General features: G+C 37.3%; 1 protein-coding gene across 3 annotated transcripts in view; it reads left to right on the top strand.

Annotated features, from left to right (window-relative positions):
• Positions 1-18525, top strand: part of skd (mediator complex subunit skuld) — a 37053-nt gene that overhangs the window by 8513 nt on the left and 10015 nt on the right. For 2 of the 3 annotated variants that reach the window (XM_029303207.2, XM_029303215.2), the window contains exons 2-8: positions 9918-10263; positions 13574-13742; positions 14213-14358; positions 14442-14880; positions 16034-16183; positions 17563-18133; positions 18282-18488. In XM_029303207.2, the coding sequence (XP_029159040.2) occupies positions 9918-10263; positions 13574-13742; positions 14213-14358; positions 14442-14880; positions 16034-16183; positions 17563-18133; positions 18282-18488 (2028 nt within the window). The remainder of the gene's footprint in view (positions 1-9917; positions 10264-13573; positions 13743-14212; positions 14359-14441; positions 14881-16033; positions 16184-17562; positions 18134-18281; positions 18489-18525) is intronic. The other variant, XM_029303221.2, reaches the window with a different exon arrangement.

Raw genomic sequence — 18525 nt, 5'->3', positions numbered from 1 at the left:
TTTCATTGTGATAAATATGAATTTTTTCAAGGTAAATTTTAAGAAAAAATTCTCTATGTATAAACCCATCAATTTAGTATTCGAATGTATCATTCACAAAATGTTTTAATGAAGATTTATTTATTAAATTTTCCTTCGCACGTTTTCAATTTTTTTAGAATATTTAATTAATGACAAAATACAAGATTGCTTTCTCTACACAGAGAGAATTTTCTTTTAGAATTTACTCTGAATATCGTGATATAATCATAGGATAATAAGGTATTGGAAAAAATGTTATAGGAATTTCTCTGATTAATATTTACCACAATATAAAATATTGATATATACATAGTAAAATTAATCGATGTTTTATTCACAAAATGTTTCTAATGATTTGCTTATTAAATTTTTCTTTGCACTTTTCAATTTTCAGAATATTTAATTAATGACAAAATTGATATATTCAAGATTGCTTTCCTTAGGAAATTAGGTCGCGAACCTTAGAAAAAAGCTCTCTGTAAAGACTACAGAACGCTTGAGCATGTAAATCGCAAATTTTAACAATTTTACGATACTGATTTCATAAACATTTCGTAAACAAGTATCTGTTAGCACTTACAAATGCATATTCATAATCGGCGTGTTCGTTACATAGCCGCATGCATATACATGCGTTTTATGCACGAATAGTGTTTCCAAGTTACATTGATTTTAATAAATATTAATAATATTTGGTATATACACTTTGAATATTAAGCGTAAATATATCAGATATATATCGATGTTGCTAGATATCGCAAAATTGCGAAATCTGAACAAGACTATTGCATTACGACTATTGCATTCTAACATGCATTTCGCCCACGTCGCCGTAAATTATATAGACGTCCCATTCTTCCGTAGGGAAAGGAGTTTTGCGTATAGTTGCATATTTTTTTTTTTTTAAATTCTCGCGAAGGATGCGCGTCTCCTTTTCGAAAAGAAAGCTGCGGTTAGCAGCCTGATCTTCAAGGTGAGGCATTCAAGCATCTTTCGTAGCGGTGCTCGTACATGAAAAGAACAGTATGGAATAAAAGCTGACATTACTAATGACGCACGGTGCATAATGTAAGCCTCTTGCGGCGAATACTCTGCGGTTTTACGGGATAAACGGAGTGAATTTCGAGTTAGTCGTAACCAGTTTACTGATATAGAATGGAAATTTACAATGACCGCGTATTGAAAATATATATGTACATATATGAACGCATTTGAAAAGGATACATTTCCCCCATAATCTTTTCAGTTCCACGCTCTTGTGTAAATGCGTTTAAAAAATAATTTTATAGTATCCCATTCACATTTTTATGTATTTATACAAGATAAATCATTATTAAGTTTATTGTTATTTTCTCATTTTAATAGTGCCATTAACATATGCATTTGTTTGAAACAAATATACATCTGTTTAGAAAAAGGATTTCTTATATATCAAATAAGTATTTTTTCACGGCAAATCAATATTATTAGTTTCAAACAAATGATGTTAATGGCACTATTGAGATAGATATTTATTTGAAATCAATAGCTTTTTTTCAGTGTGCGATTGAAAATAAAGAGGAAGAATAGGGTATACTTATATAAAATTCACGAGGAATAAATAAAAATTTAAAAAATCCCTAAGCTTTGTATCAAAAATCAATTGACTAGAGCCAAATAGTCGCGCGACCACAAACGAAATCTATTGTTACAGCATCGAGATGATCTGTTTTCTCTCTCGGTCAAAGATCATCGACTTATTTAACCTCTCTCCGTTCTAAACTTCACTAGTTCGCCTTTACTTCTATTAGTTAGCGAGCGACTCGTTCGTATCGTCGAGTAATTGTTACGCTTCACTGAACGTAATAATCGCGTCATCGTACTTGGAAATGTCATTGAGTGCTCCGAAAAACGTCGTTTTTCTCTCCCCGAAAGCAGTCAATACAGTAGTTTATCTATATAATCTTTCGTACAATGGAATAACTTTGAGGTGAGAATTCCTTCTTTGTCAACGATTTGGAAAAATTTCTGTCCCGGGTGGCAAGGGATAATCCTGATTTTTGCTCCGAGAAGTTCTCTCTTGCGAAAGAATTGGAGTTGCATAAAGCTGCGCATCAGATGATCCGATAAAAAAAGCGCAGCGATGCACTGAAAAAAATATTTGTTAACTCGACCAAACCTTTCAACTAAATTACTATTTTGTTAAATCAACATATATTAGTATTTAAATTAAATATACGTTTTGTTAATTTTAATGTTATACTTAATTTAAATATTTTTATAGGTTCCATTAACAAAATAATATTTAATTGAAAGGTTTAATCAAGTTAACACATTTTTTAAAATGTACGTATACATAGAATTTTCTCTTAGAATTTAATCCTGAAACTTATGATATTGTGTGGAATAAGATTGGAAATATTTGATAAGATAATACGAATTAAAGACTCGTGTGTAAATATAAATTCAAAATAAACTGGTCATGAGAGTCAATTTTATAAGAGTTTCTCTGATTACTTACCACAAAATGTTATTAACATCTACCACAATAAGATGTAAAATATGTTCGATTAACTTTACTATGTACATATTAATATTTTTCACTGTGGTACCTAAATATTAATCAAAGAGATAAAATTATCATATTGTCCCACGATTATCATGATTTTCAGGATAGATTCTAAAAAAAAAAATTCTGCCCGCGATAAAGAAAGAGCTTTTTGCCCGCGGAAAACTCGCTCGTCGTCTTCGAACATCATGTTGGGGTCTCCAACATCCAGTATCGAGCAACCTCGGCTTCACCGAGCGCACCTTTGCACAGGTAACGCCCAACCCATTTTCAATGTTAATTATTGTACAGCCTTTCTTTTATATCGTCCTACGCCCTTGATACCGGGACGTTCCGACGTACTTATCAGCCTGGGAATGGAAATAAATTCAAGGTGGAAGATATCTCGATATCTAAATACGATAACGAGGCGAGTTTCTATATGTATATATGTATCGGTCGAGTTTGAATCGGGAAAGGAAAACTGAAAGAATTCGAGGACCTTCCGGACGAAAGACGTCCGGGACACCCTGTATAGAAACTGAAGAACGTCAAGTGCGGGAATCTACCGTGGCAGGCCAGGCTCGCTAAGGCTCGCGGTTGTGTAGCGAGAATCCGTGAATCTACTTTCGAGCGAGCGGTTCGATCGCGAGAATTCTGCCTCGTTACGCACACGCACGCGACGTAACGTTCGTGCGGCTTTAACGGCGGCGGGCGTAAGGAGGGCAGTAACAGAAATGGGAACCTATAGCAGCGGGCAGAGGAATGCTCTCCGAGAGTACCGTAAATACGTTGCAGCGCAATAAAAATAGAATGCGGGATACCCCACATCGATAATATGTCATATTGAGAGATATTTTAATCGAGCAAGACTCTCTCTTTCTTCGCTGCGCGCCATTTTTTTTTTTTTCTTTTCCTTTGCTCTCCGTGCTTTATCATTGCCGATAATGATATATACCTGTTAATTTTCCGCTCGGCCGGAATTGCGGTTTGTGTGCGATACCGCGCAATAAATTACCACGTTACGCGCATAAATTTACGCGCGATCATCTTCGCAACGTTTTAGAGACTATTCGCATTGATAATTGACTCGTTTTCTTTTCTTTTTAATAGACACTTTGATATACACTCGTTTTTTTTCTAGAGAGTCTAGAACAAACATAATCTTGTAATTCTACACGGAGAGAATTTTCTCTTGGAATTTACCTTGAAAATCATGGTAATTGTGGGACAATGTGGAAGAATCTTATAAGGATTTCTCTGACTAATATTTACCACAATAAAAAATATTAATATGTATACATAATAAAATCGATCGAACATATTTTATACCTTATTACGATAGATATTAATATTTCTATTGTGGTAAATGTTAAATAGAGAAAAATTCTAAGAGAAAATTCTCTCTGTGCATCCTATACAAAGCTCACAGATGTATTGTTTACATCGAAAATGTCTCGCATACTCGAGACGTATCCCCTAAATTATCCCATAACGCAGGTTTAGAATGCGAATCTCGCGCGACATGTTGACCATCGGCCGGATCTTCCCGTGGACGCGCGAGAAAAAGGTACAGGGAGAGGAACGAGCATATACAGGAGGAATATCGAGAGAGGTGGAGGCTGGTCGGTAGATGGAGAAGCAGAGAGGAAGAGGGCACGGTGGCGCGCGTGGACGGATGGTTCGAGGGAATATGGGGGTTCCCCGAGTCGAGTCGAGTCGAACGCGCGAGCCCACGCGGGCGGCCTTGCACGTCGCCTTGCTTGTATTGATCAGCGGGCTTGACAGCCCCGTAGCGTTACAGGGCGCCTTCGGTTCTCTCTCTCTCTCTCTCTCTCTTCCTTCTCTCTCGTCGGAGCGGTCGGTGCGCGAATATTTTGTCTCGCCACCGTGATGGTACACGTACACATGCATATGTATATATGCATATCCCTGTGTGTATGAATATATAGGTGTGTAACAGGCGCCACTACGCGGGCGACGTCCCTACCTTCCGACGATGTGCGATATGCCGTGCTCGTCCTCTCCGCGGAAGGCGCGGAGCGTATCGACCGATCGTTACGCCTCCACGAGGCTCGGCCGCCGCGTACCACGCACTCTCGAGAAGGAGATGCTACTCTCCTCTCGCCACGAGGGGACACGAGGCGCGAGAGGTAGCCCGCGTAATCGGCGTCCGAGATCCTTCTGTCATTCGCGAGGCTTTCGGGTCTTTAGAGATCGATTAATTAGTATCGTTTGCGTTGATATTCATTTTGTTAAAGAAAATCTGATTTTGTGACGATAATTTTAATGACGATTTTTTTGGATATAGATATTTTTTGCCGCCTTCGAGAAGTACGAGAAATGATATAATCGCGAAATGTCCCTTCGACGCGAAGCTATCCTGGCCCAGTCACTGACAGGCGCAATCGTCCCCAAAGGCGATGCCCTCGATTTTCGGAGGAAATTCCTATCGATCGGTCGTCGCGTTTCGACGAAACTTAACACATCCGCTAGCGAAAATATATATGACCGAGTCAATGCGGAGAGCGCTCACGTTCTCCTCTCTTTATTTCATCGTCAAACAATCGACGCGTGTTATTTTATCCAGCTTTATTATTTTATTGCTGTTATTATTATACTTTTTCTAACCAAAATAAATTGCAAAAAGGTTATACAAGAGCTCTCGAGTTTAGACAAATTATTTGAAATAAATTTAATAGTGAGTTTATAAAAAACGATCGTTTTATCTATTGAATCTATTGATATAGGAGCATTGCGTATAAAGATAAGATCTCCATATGCACATCTCATTTTATTCACAGAACTGCGCGCTCTTGTAATACAAAATGCCTTTGATGTTAATGCTCGCCGATTACGATCCCCAAGATTCCCTTATTACCTGACCGTGTTGTACATACATTTGAATCGTTCCGATTATGTCAGCTGGTTCTCTGACGTAAGAAGACGCCTGGCACCGATTGGACCGCCGGCGCGCGCCCACTCCGCGATTGTGCGCGCGTGCGCGCGTTTACATCTCTCTTCAAAGCGGCCCGAGCCCACGAATGCATCGGCAATGGCGTCGCGCGACAACCACCATCATTTCCCAGAATGTACATATTGAATTTGACCGTACTTAAACCGTAGAAGGCACTGCAACTGAGCTGCAAATTTTTGTATATACGATTATGCACATATATGATATGACATAGGTTGCACGCGTGATCATACACAGAGAGAATTTATTGTTGGAATTTTCCCTGAAAATCATGATGGCAATATTGAATTTTTGAAGTATTTACTACAATGAAAAGTATTAATATCTATCGTAATAAGATATGAAACATGTTCGATTAATTTTACTATGTATATATTAATATTTTTTTACTGTGGTGCCTGAATATTATTAATCAGAGAAACTTTTATAAAATTCTTCCAATACCATATTGTCCCTCGTAATTTTTATGGTAAATTCTAGGAGAAAATTCTTTCCTTGTGTAGATGCATATTATAATTGCGCGCTGGAAGCTGCAACGTGATGAAATAATTCTCCAAGTGATCGGAAAAATATTCGATCAAATTTTGATACACAGAGAGAATTTTCTCTTAGAATTTACCCTACGAAAATCATGATAATCGTGGGACAATATATGATATTGGAAGAATTTTGTATTTTGTATTTGATATCTTATTAATATGTTTTATGGTAAATATTAATCAGATAAGAGACACTTATTAAAAATCTTTCAATACTATATTATCCCGCGATTATCATGATTTTCCGGGTAAATCCTAAGAGAAAATTCTTTGTACAGAAACATGTTGAATCAATTATGCACTGGAAGCTGCGACGAGATGAAATAATTCTCCAAGTGATCGAAAAAATAATCGAATTTTGATACACAGACTTTCCTCTTAGAATTTACCGTGAAAATCGTATACTAATCGTGAGACAATATGATAGTGGAAGAATTTTATATTTGACATCTTACATTAATATTATTATGGTAAATATTAATCAGATGAGAGACACTTATAATTAAAATTTTTCCATACTGTCCCACGATTATCATGATTTTCAGGGTGAATTCGAGAAGGAGAGAAATTTGGATATGTATATATTTGTATTACATTTTGCTCTCGCGTGCGTGTTTCTTAAACGTTATTTTGTCGTCGCTTTGTCGTGAAATCGTCCGAGTTTACGCGCGCGCATCTCTCGGAACGAGGCGCGAAATGCGTCGCGCACGCGTGCGTATGATCGACTCCGCGGATGCCCGTCGATGATTCGCCGTTGTCCGCGCGACGAGAGACCTAATCTCGGCGGAAAGCGCGCGAATCAGGTACGATGAAGATACCAAATCGGGGTGAATGGACTCCCTCTCTCCCTTTCTCTCGCTCTCTCTCCTGTTAACGAAGATAAGGCGATTTTCCATCAATGCAACGCGATAAATACCAGCGAATCTGGATCGCGGCTTTGACCTTATATATGTTGCGATATCGATTCCTACACGTATGTTATTTTTAGTACGAAAAAAATATCGGGGCGTGCCGACGTATTTCGCATCATATTATACTACAAATAATTAATGGACTTCTCTTTCTCTTATGTTAAAGCGTAAAGTGAAGTGAGATGTCTGAATGCGAATATGTGAATCTATACGGAATTTTCTCTTGAAATTTACTCTGAAAATCACGGGACAATTGAAAGAATTTTTTAAGACTTTCTCTGATTAATATTTACCACAATAAAATATACATAAAATTAATCAAACATTTTATTGTGGTAGATATTAATATATTTTTCATTGTACTAAGTATTAATCAGAGAAATTCTTATAAAATAATGTCCCAGGATTGTGATAATTTTCAGAGTAAATTCTAAGAGAAAATTCTCTGTGTGGAATGGCAATTATTTCAAGTACCGATAACTCTGCACGCCGACATTTCAATTTTCACTTTGGTCTCTCTTCGGGGTATAAAGCTAAATTATAAATGTGCGAAAACACCGAAGGAAAACATTGATTTTCGAAAAAGAAAACGTCGATAAATAATGCGTAGGAAGAAAAGTGAAAAGTGAAATGAACGGTCATCTCGAAATATAAAATCCATGGTCGCAGAGAAAGTTGTCGAAGAGCGGTTGACACGTTATCCCACTCTCAAAGAATTTTATCTAGAATGTAATAATTTTTGCAAGAAATTTTGTCTTGCTACGAACAGTTTCTATTTTTACTATGATGTATCGATTAAAGTCGAGTGATGTAATGTCAACGGGATATTGAATATTTTATAAGGTCAAATCGCTTTTAATAATATAGGATCGAAATGTGTGGATAGATGGATCGGAAGAGTATGTTGGGTGGAACAACTTGAAATGGATTAATCAATCGAGCAATTAGCCCTTGCGCATGCCTAATTATTTGCTGAAACCATCGCAAACACTACTATTATATATATATATATATATATATAAAACATATGTTTGAATAAATTACCGATTTGTCACATCGCGTGACAAATAGAAACACTACCGTAAGGTCAAGGACCGACACGATGTTGCTTTCTCGGCGATCAAGAAACCGTGCGAATACGCTATACATATATGTATTTTACTGGGTAATGCACGTTTTGCCGCGTTCAAAGGATAATTTATTATCGTGCGATTTAACATCTTTGTTCGCATTATCAAGCTGCCAACCGGTCACGGTTAATGTTATCTTTTATTTGACCATAGGTGGTAAAATATCTGTGATTCTTTGCATTCACATTTCTCTCGATATTTTCCGCAAATCGAATCGATTGTATGAGAAACTTCATGTTAATTAAAAGTAACAATGGAATGGCTAAATAGAGTTTTAACAATCCATTGAAATAATCCATCCAATATGTATCCCTTCTTTGTTTCGCGTCATTGTTAATAAACAAATATGCGATTTCATTTATTATTCAAGATTCTTAGGACCAGTTTCCCCATTTCCTGGGGGGAAAACTAAATTAACTTAATAATCAGCTGAATCTATCATCAGAATTTCTAAGATTTCAAACATTATCTCAAGTCGTCATTTCTAATTCATTCTCGTTATAGTATAGTACAAAATAAAAAGATTAAATAAAAGAATTTGTGAGAATGTTCAAAGATGATCAGCTTTGAAATTGGCAATTCTGAAATTGAATCAGCTGATTAAACCTGTCATAAGAATTGCCAAGAAACTTCAAAAACCGTCTCAAGTCGTTTTCTAATCCATTCTTGCCATACAAAATAAAAAGATTAAATAATAAAAGAATTTGTGAGAATTCAAAGACGATCAGCTTTGAAATTGGCAATTCTGAAATTGAATCAGCTGATTAAACCTGTCATAAGAATTGCCAAGAAACTTCAAAAACCGTCTCAAGTCGTTTTCTAATCCATTCTTGCCATACAAAATAAAAAGATTAAATAATAAAAGAATTTGTGAGAATTCAAAGACGATCAGCTTTGAAATTGGCAATTCTGAAATTCCATCAGCTGATTAAACCTGTCATAAGAATTGCCAAGAAACTTCAAAAACCGTCTCAAGTCGTTTTTTAATCCATTCTTGCCATACAAAATAAAAAGATTAAATAATAAAAGAATTTGTGAGAATTCAAAGACGATCAGCTTTGAAATTGGCAATTCTGAAATTCCATCAGCTGATTAAACCTGTCATAAGAATTGCCAAGAAACTTCAAAAACCGTCTCAAGTCGTTTTCTAATCCATTCTTGCCATACAAAATAAAAAGATTAAATAATAAAAGAATTTGTGAGAATTCAAAGACGATCAGCTTTGAAATTGGCAATTCTGAAATTCCATCAGCTGATTAAACCTGTCATAAGAATTGCCAAGAAACTTCAAAAACCGTCTCAAGTCGTTTTCTAATCCATTCTTGCCATACAAAATAAAAAGATTAAATAATAAAAGAATTTGTGAGAATTCAAAGACGATCAGCTTTGAAATTGGCAATTCTGAAATTGAATCAGCTGATTAAACCTGTCATAAGAATTGCCAAGAAACTTCAAAAACCGTCTCAAGTCGTTTTCTAATCCATTCTTGCCATACAAAATAAAAAGATTAAATAATAAAAGAATTTGTGAGAATTCAAAGACGATCAGCTTTGAAATTGGCAATTCTGAAATTCCATCAGCTGATTAAACCTGTCATAAGAATTGCCAAGAAACTTCAAAAACCGTCTCAAGTCGTTTTCTAATCCATTCTTGCCATACAAAATAAAAAGATTAAATAATAAAAGAATTTGTGAGAATTCAAAGACGCGCGATCAGCTTTAAAATTGGCAATTCTGAAATCGAATCAGCTGATGAAGTCAACATTAGACGACGATGAAATGACAATAGCCTAACGTCTCTCTGTTTTTCCAGACATCCCTCTGCGGCATAAAATGGAGAAAGCTCGTGTGGGGCGAAGTGGCAGGCGGATTCGGCGGTACTCCGCTCGAGGACCCGGTGCTGTCGAGTTTCTCGCGATGTTTAGCTGGTGACATTCTGTGCGTGTGGCGACGAGTGGCCGCCACGCCGGCCACCGCCGGCCCGGCGGCCGCTGCCACCGCCGCTTCGGCGCCCGGGGCTGGCATCTTCGACCTGGGCATCGCGCCCTCGCCCGCGCCCCCGCCGCTCTCCCTCACCGCCGCCAAGGAGCTCTGGATCTTCTGGTACGGCGAGGAACCCGATCTCTCCGGCCTGGTATCGCCGGAGCTCATCGCCTGCGGTGAGTATAGAAGCGTCTCCCCTCCGCCTTTCTCTCCCCGGAAACGCGTTTTATTCCGGAAGTCGAGCCTGGGAACAGCTCGTTAGATTATACGCGTGCTAATTTTTTTTTAATTTATTTTATTTCGTACGCAGAGAGAATGGATTTTCTCTTGGACATCTTTACCCTGAAAATCGTGGTATTGGAAGAATTTTATGAGAGTTTCTCTGATTACTACAATAGAAAATAAATTTAATATCTACCGCAGTAAGATGTCAAATATGTTTGATTAATTTTTCTATGTACAATATGATATTGGAAAAATTTTGTAAGAGTTTCTCTGATTACCACAATAGAAAATATTAATATCTACCACAATAAGATATAAAATAAGTTCGATTAATTTTACTGATGTACACTATGAATTTTATAATCCCACGATTACCATGGGTATTCTTCAGGGTAAATTTTCAGAGCAAATTCTCTCTGTATAATTTGTTTATTCCAAAGCATTGTCCAAGGCAAGTCGATTCTTATCTTATTAGCATAATAAGTAGGCTATCGTATCTTGAAGAATTGGATGAATAAAATTGATAATCGATCCAGAGCAAGGAATTGTTATATTTCGTCGACGAGAGGAGGAGTGGTGGGAAGCGAGCTCTCTCGATAGTCTAAATTCATAATAATTAAGGCGCGATATTGCGGTATATCGTCTACGTAGGACTTGGAAGTAGCAATTACGCGGTGTTTATACGCCGTTGTACGGTGCTTTACCTAACGCCGGCAAGGAAACCGTGACTAAGCTAACTTTTATTACGTACTTTCCAAGAGGAAGTTTCGACACGTAAGAGACACGAAGGGACCGCGTTGCATTAGTGGATTTGTAAACGCGCTCTTGATGGGTGTATGTACAAGGTATTACTTACATACGTATGTAAAATATGTATCTTTTTCCATCGATATCCGGAAACAACAACGCGTTAAAATCTACGAAAAAAAAAGACTAACACGATTGAAGGTGAAACTCGCCTTAGTTCTAATTATCGCGATAATCGGCAACGTGGATAAATATGCGCTTATCTCATGAATTATACAAAAAATTATCACAACTACAGTTATTTTTGACCCACAAACCATTTTTTTTGTTATATACTTTTATACTTTCTTATATATTTTATTATATATTACATTTTGTATATTTATTTTTATTATAATATGAGCTGCTGCGTCAAATTCAATCTTTATTTGTTTAAAGCTATTTCGAACACATTTCTATATTCAAAATTTTTTCATACAGTAAAAGCGATATATTTATGTCATACTGAAAAAAAATCGGAGCAGGATGATGTCTGCGTCTCGAAGACGTCTGCGTAGTGTCAAGCCGACAGATACGAAAAAACTTGAGTAATGAACGATTGATTTGACAGATGAAACACAAATAAAGAAAATCGAACGTTTAATTTTTCTTACATATATGTACACTACAACTCTTACTGGCGCATCGATTCCGAACACTTTTAGAGTACTCTGATGTCCTGGTCCGAGGAGATGATCTCTTCCCTCTGTGCTTTTGCTCGAAAAGGTTGCGTTGCAGCGCCGGTGCAACGCCGTGCAACGGACCAACGTTGTTCGAGCCGCGCCGGACCAGAGGCCCCGGCGGCGTTTCTCGACACGGGGTCGCTGAACCATGCACTTGTCTGCAACTCGTTGCAGCGCGCAACGTATAGATCCACCGTGTTGTGTGCATCGCGCCGCGCGCTGCGCCGGAGTGCACCAATTGCAAAACGACGACTAACCGGCCGAACCGTTAAGATTAAAAACGTATAGCATCGCGATGAGGTCGACGGCTCTCTCTCTCTCTCTTTCTCTCTCTCTAGCTGTCGCTGTAGAATCAAAGCTGATCGCCGGAACAGGCTCGTGTACAGGTTTCTGATAAGCTTTGTCTATGTCGTGCGCGCGTCTCTTATCGGATAACGATTTTTTTTTTTTTCGCAAGGGGAGAATATTATTAGTTTACGTAATCCTAGCGAGAGATAACATAATTGTAACTCGTCATTATATCGGAATAGATTATCAGAAAATTACACGTGTAGCGAATAATCTCTCGATGTATAGAAAAAAAATTACGCTTTGCTTTTAAGAATTGATGTATATATTATTTGTGTTGCACGTAAGACAAAGATACTGTTTCTCGATGAATATAGGGATTTTGGGAGACGCAAGCTGCAACGAGACCACCGCGGCTAGTGGTCCATGAGAGATGCAACTCCCTCAGGCTCCAGTCATATCGATCGACAGAACACGTGTTCTCTCCTACCCAGTGATTCTCAACGATGTACGCGGTGCAGAAACGCGGTTGCTGTGCATAAGACTGTCGAGTCATATCGCGATCATTCAAATTTCTCACTTTATAGACAAATTATGCGCATTGAATTATTTGTATACTTTCTATATTATTTATAATTCTGTATTACATTTTATATTATATAATTTTATTATATATTTATTATATATATTTTTTTATTTATTTTTATTATATATTTCTTTATATAATATTTATATATATTATATATATAATTTTATATTATATAATTTGGGAAAAAATACTGCGTGTATCTTTCAAGAGAGAGAAAGAGAGACAGAGATCTTGTGTAAATTTTGAGCGGAATCTAACAATATAACGAAACGTGCTGTTGGCAGGCGTAAACTCATGTTTCTTCGCGTTTCGAAGCGTTCGCGTGAGAATAAAATCAGGGGAAAGCTAGCCCGAGCTAGCGAGACTCGGGATTCTAGAACTTTTCAGTTTTCTCGGTCAACTTCTCTTCTGCCTTCCGCGAAACGCTCACCGGCGCGGCGCGGCGCGATTCGCGCCGTGATTTTATACGCGAATCCCGCGTTACTTTCACACTAAATTTTGCCATTATTTGGATGCGCGCGCTCGTTCGACGAATATTTACCCGGAACCGGATTTCATTTCGCCTCTATATCGTGTATTTAATTAATAAGGACTCCCCCTGATAATTAAATATGTAATCGCCGCGCGGAAATGTACAATGTACTTTTGCGGCGTTGAAAGACGACGACACATCCGGTTTCTTCCCGCTTAATTAGAACAGCAGTAACCAGCGTAACCGCGTATTTCTGCGTATTTTTAGAAATCGATCGTCCGTACGAAGCGCGCATTAGAATACTCTAGTTCCTTTTAGCGTTGTTCGTTGTACAAAGAGCATAACGTCATAACTCAATCCGAAGAGTGGCCTTTCTTTTTCTTTCTTTCTTCTTTTTTGTCTTTCTTCTTTTTTTACAATCTTACTGTTTATTATCGTTACAGAAAGTGAGCAGGGTTCTTGGGAAAGCGGATTGTCGTACGAATGCCGGTCACTTCTTTTCAAGGCTCTGCATAACTTGATCGAACGGTGTTTGCTATCCCGTGACTTCGTTCGTTTAGGAAAGTGGTTTGTGCAACCTTATAATGGCTACGAGAAACACCGTTGCAGCAGGTACGTTTGCTTAACATCTCTAACATTTCAATAAATATTGAGAAATATTTTATTTATTATGCTTTTTTTTATTTCGGAAATATGTAATATTTCCTTGAGTAAAAGGAGAGAAAAGTATACTCAATATATCATACTTTATATTGGTATATATACTTTATTACATGAAACCAGGTATATTCGTGACACACGGAACGTATCTAGATATTCATGCGTCATAACTCAGAAATGTGTCTGATAGTTTCATAAGTGTTTAACACGCAAAAGAGCTTCAATGTAAAATAAAAAACAAATTATATATAATACTAAAAAATACATATATCTCTGATTTGGGAACAACAATCTAGATAGATAGGACCTGCGCCGCAGGTCACGAATATTGCTTTTATCGCTCGTTGCACATGTGACGCCGAGTACAGCAAAATTCTGAAATACATATTAAAATTTTTCTCATGTGTTGATTGCTTTTGCAGCAGCCACCTGTCGTTCTCGTTTGCATTCTTTGTCCACGGAGAAAGTACTGTATGCGCAAGTGTGGATGTTAGGCAGCATCCTGCGGTGCGACATCTTACAAAGACATGTCTACAACGTACCCAAACCTCTCAATCCGGTGTCAAGGGTAAGTGTCGTTAGTTGACATAATTAGATCGCTTTGATTCATCAGCGGTGTATTAACGTTCCCTCTTACTTTCTGCTTCGCAGTAATCCTGGCTCCTTACGGATTGGCGGGCACCTTGACGGGTCAAGTGAGCCGTATGGACAGTCAACTTCTTGAAGAATGGAAACACTTCTATCCGATCAGTACCGGCAGCAATCCGGAGACCGGGCTTCCGCCCCTCGTGGAGGTCCTCGTCGGTGGCGTGCGCATGCGTTATCCTTCTTGTTACGTCCTGGTTACGGATATGGATGATACGCCACCCGAAACTCCTCTCTCACCGCCGAGCAGTCCCGTCGCTTGTGAACGACCTCTTTTAACGCAACAAGAATTAAGCGCAGCTACCGAATTGCCAGAACGCGTGTGGGCAGAATGTACTTTGAGTTCGCCAGTGTCCGCTTCCAAAACAGAATCTTCCACGGAACCCGAAACCTGGACGTTTGTGGAACCGACGCAAAAGTCTTCCTGTACCTGTTCATGTTCGAAGTAAGCCACGTTTCTATTATACATTTCGATTACGTCGCATTGTGTGAGAGACGACACCGTCTTTAGATTCCTATTCTTTAGATTTTGATTATATATACCGTAAAAATTAATTGTTTACTATATTTACATTAATATGACAATTTTATTAAATTATTTTAATTATTCGAAACAATCATAATGTAATATAATATAAAGCCAATCGCGACTTTTTTAACAATATATTGCAATACAATAGTAAACATTTAATTTTTGCTACATATATTGTATTAGTTGAGTAATAGTAATATTTGCCATCATATATAGTTTTTGTTTGCATGTTATAGCACAGAATAGAGAAATGTAGAATATCCAAATTGTTAAAGTCCAGATAGTAGTGTATGATGGCTGTTGTAATGTGTGCATGAAAATTTAGTCTTTGAAGATGACTCAAATGCAATTATTCTTAGTGATCAGCTTGTTGATGCATTTATTATTGTAAAGCTACACATACACGCATACACATGAGCCTGTTAAATTTCTCTCTTTATAATTTTGGAGCAAAAGCTCAGACACAAATAACATATTTGTCATATAACAAAATAAAAAAATATTACGATACTATTATGCATTGCATTTGAGCTTCTAAAAAATATTGCTTAAGATCAAAAGTTATTAAGATACCAGTGTGATTACAATCAAAAGGATCCTGAAGTATTTAAATGGACAAATTAGCTACAATTTCTAATCGATATTTACATATTTTTCTATATGTTCTAATCAGGGGAGAGACTAGTTTAAAATGCCAGACTATAAAAATATAATTTTAGTTAATTTTTTAGTTAACAATATTGTATTACAACTTGTGATTGTATAACGAATGTTCAAGTACCTAAAAAGCATCAATACACATTTTCAAATAAGAAGGATAATGTATTAAAGGCAAGACATATAAGTCATAGATATAACTCATCTCTTTATAGATATAACTTTCACTAAATATTTCTTCGAAGAAGTCCTTTTTCATTTTATTCTGATATTTTAGAGTAGTCTCTCTTACATATATGTTATATATTTTACGAAAATGACAATTGCTGCTTCAGGACTCTATAAAATGAAATGATAGAGAAGATGCGTTCGCAAAAAAGAAACAAGATGTTAAATACATCGGTTGCAGGTGTACGACCCCCGGGGGTTGGAAGAGCCTGGCTTCCTCTCAGATTCAGAGGGAGAGGGTAGATAAAGGTGGACGGAGGGTCGTACCGTTTCACCGACGCTCTACCACTCAGTGGGACACTTGTCTCTCTGTCCCTGCTAATGCCCCCAGGTGGGTAATTTCTGGGTCCCGAGAGATACAAAGAGAGAGGGAGAGAGAGAGAATCATCTTCGTCATTTCTTCTCTTATGTTAGTCACTGCAATAACGCCAGTTTTACATATGATCATAATGATCCCCCATAACTTCACACGCCAGATTCATTGCTTTTGAAAGCTCCACCATATAAATTTATTCAAATAACTCGACCTGATGCACGATCTAACGCATTAATCAGATTTTATCAATCATTGTTTTGCAAAAGTGTAAAGCATGCATCTTAACTGCGATCGAGTCGCGCGTTAAGAAAGACGAATGGCAGACTAATATTTCCACACTTGAGACGGTAAAACTATGCAAATCTCTCATTTCATCAAATATTTAAAACTCTTCACTGGGTAAATGGGATCTCATAATATTATATTAATATCTTACGAATTCTCTACGCTAAAAGGCTTTATCAATTTTTTACATATGTTCTAAATGCGATGTATATCTAGTAAGTACAGATGTGTATATTTGACATACCAATGAATAGATATATAGCAAATTTATGCAAACGATATATTTCTTTAATAAATTATTTATATAAACTTATTATTTATGTATTATTTTCATAGAAGTTAAAATAAGGGAAATTTTTACATATTTAAGAAACTTTCATATGTAATTTGTCGACTTAAAAGTATTTTCATGCGCATGATTCGGTAGTAACAGATTGTATCTAAGCTTAACATATGATTGGTAGTACATTCTAACATATATCTCTTTTATTTGATTATTTATTTTGCTTGGATTATATATGTAACACACATAGTAAATTGTGTTTGCTTCGCATGTCACTATTGTGCCCATGATATTTCTAGCATTTATTTCACTTCAGGTTTTGTTTTGGTCCATCTGTAACATATATCTGTATCAAGCTTCCATCCATATTCATGCACGTCTTAAATTTCAATAAGTGCAGAATATATTTCTTCTTCAATGATTTATATCCCTCTTATATTATGCTGCTAAAATCATTAATTCAAAAAATTATATATTAAAATTAATAAAAATCTTTAATAACTAATTTAAGAAATAATTTCAAGTATTCTATCATTTTAAAGTAATCGCAGTTATAAGGAAGACTGATATAAACGATATATATCATAAACACGTAATTTATACATATATTTAAAACAAATGTGAAATATTATGGATAATTTAGTTCTCTCTTTTTGAAAAATATTAACATATTTCTGCTGTCATTTTAGTCTTCCTTTTTATCCTCAGATATGCTGCTTTTAGTACTTTCTTTCATTCATACAACACGAGTACTAACTTTGTTTATTGCAATTATAATATAAGACTTTTGAAGCATATGTATTAAATCTGTTTGAAAATCGAATAGGTCGGTACTAAGTAGAACGGAAGCACCTAGTACACCACCGGGCGGTCCTCCTTCGTATTCGCGTGGACCACCAACGGGAGGAGATTGTCTACCGGTACCGTCGGTCGGCTCACCAGGTTCCCCGGCACCGTCGCCCCTTCTGACTCCGCACTCCGAACCGGCATCGGTCCCGCCCGCGGAACCCACGATGCCGACTCTCAGTCCGCAACCGCCACCCAGTCACACAAACACTGCCCCACCCCTGACCCCATCGCAAGGGCCCAAGTCCATTTCTTCCGCGTGCAACAACCAGGTGCATAGTCCGTCGGTTCCCGGACCGATATTGAAACGACCGGTCTTGGCGTCCAGGGAATACGAGGGTGCCCTCTTAGACGACGAGCAACCCTTGTCCTGGCTCTACGATTATTCGCTTCAGGAGGCATGGCTGAATCATCCCGTGAAGCGTTTCAAGCCCACAAACGTCACCGGCCCCCCGACCAATCGAAGCAACGTTCTATACCCACCGATAAACTCTCAGACGACCCAGCTTCAAGCACCTAAGCTGGAAATTAAACAAGAACCTGTCGCAGTTGTAAGTGATAGTATATAGAAAGAAACATTGGAGCAAAGCGAATTTAAATATATCTAAAGAGATAGTCTATTTCATTCTAATTTCTTCTATTACGCTTTATAAAATATTCATACAAGATATTAACAAATATTATATTTTGCAATGTCAGGCTGAATGTATCGGTAGAAGAACTGATCCGTACGAATTTGATGCAACGGGTGAAGAGAATGGCACAAATGTCGATGGTCTCAGACGACAGAGGGACGATCCGTCTAAACCAGGATCTCTTTTTACCAGTGAGGGTCTTCAACCATCCTACAAAGATTTAGATCAAATATTTGACAATTCTGACGCTGATACTTCCAGTGACGAAACGGTAATTTCGCACATATTTGCACTGTTGAAAATAGTTT

Source organism: Nylanderia fulva, unplaced genomic scaffold, assembly GCF_048542155.1.
Source record: "Nylanderia fulva isolate GAGA-0341 unplaced genomic scaffold, ASM4854215v1 Scaffold38, whole genome shotgun sequence".
NCBI lineage: Eukaryota > Metazoa > Arthropoda > Insecta > Hymenoptera > Formicidae > Nylanderia > Nylanderia fulva.
This window is presented reverse-complemented; position numbering and strand designations above follow the sequence as displayed.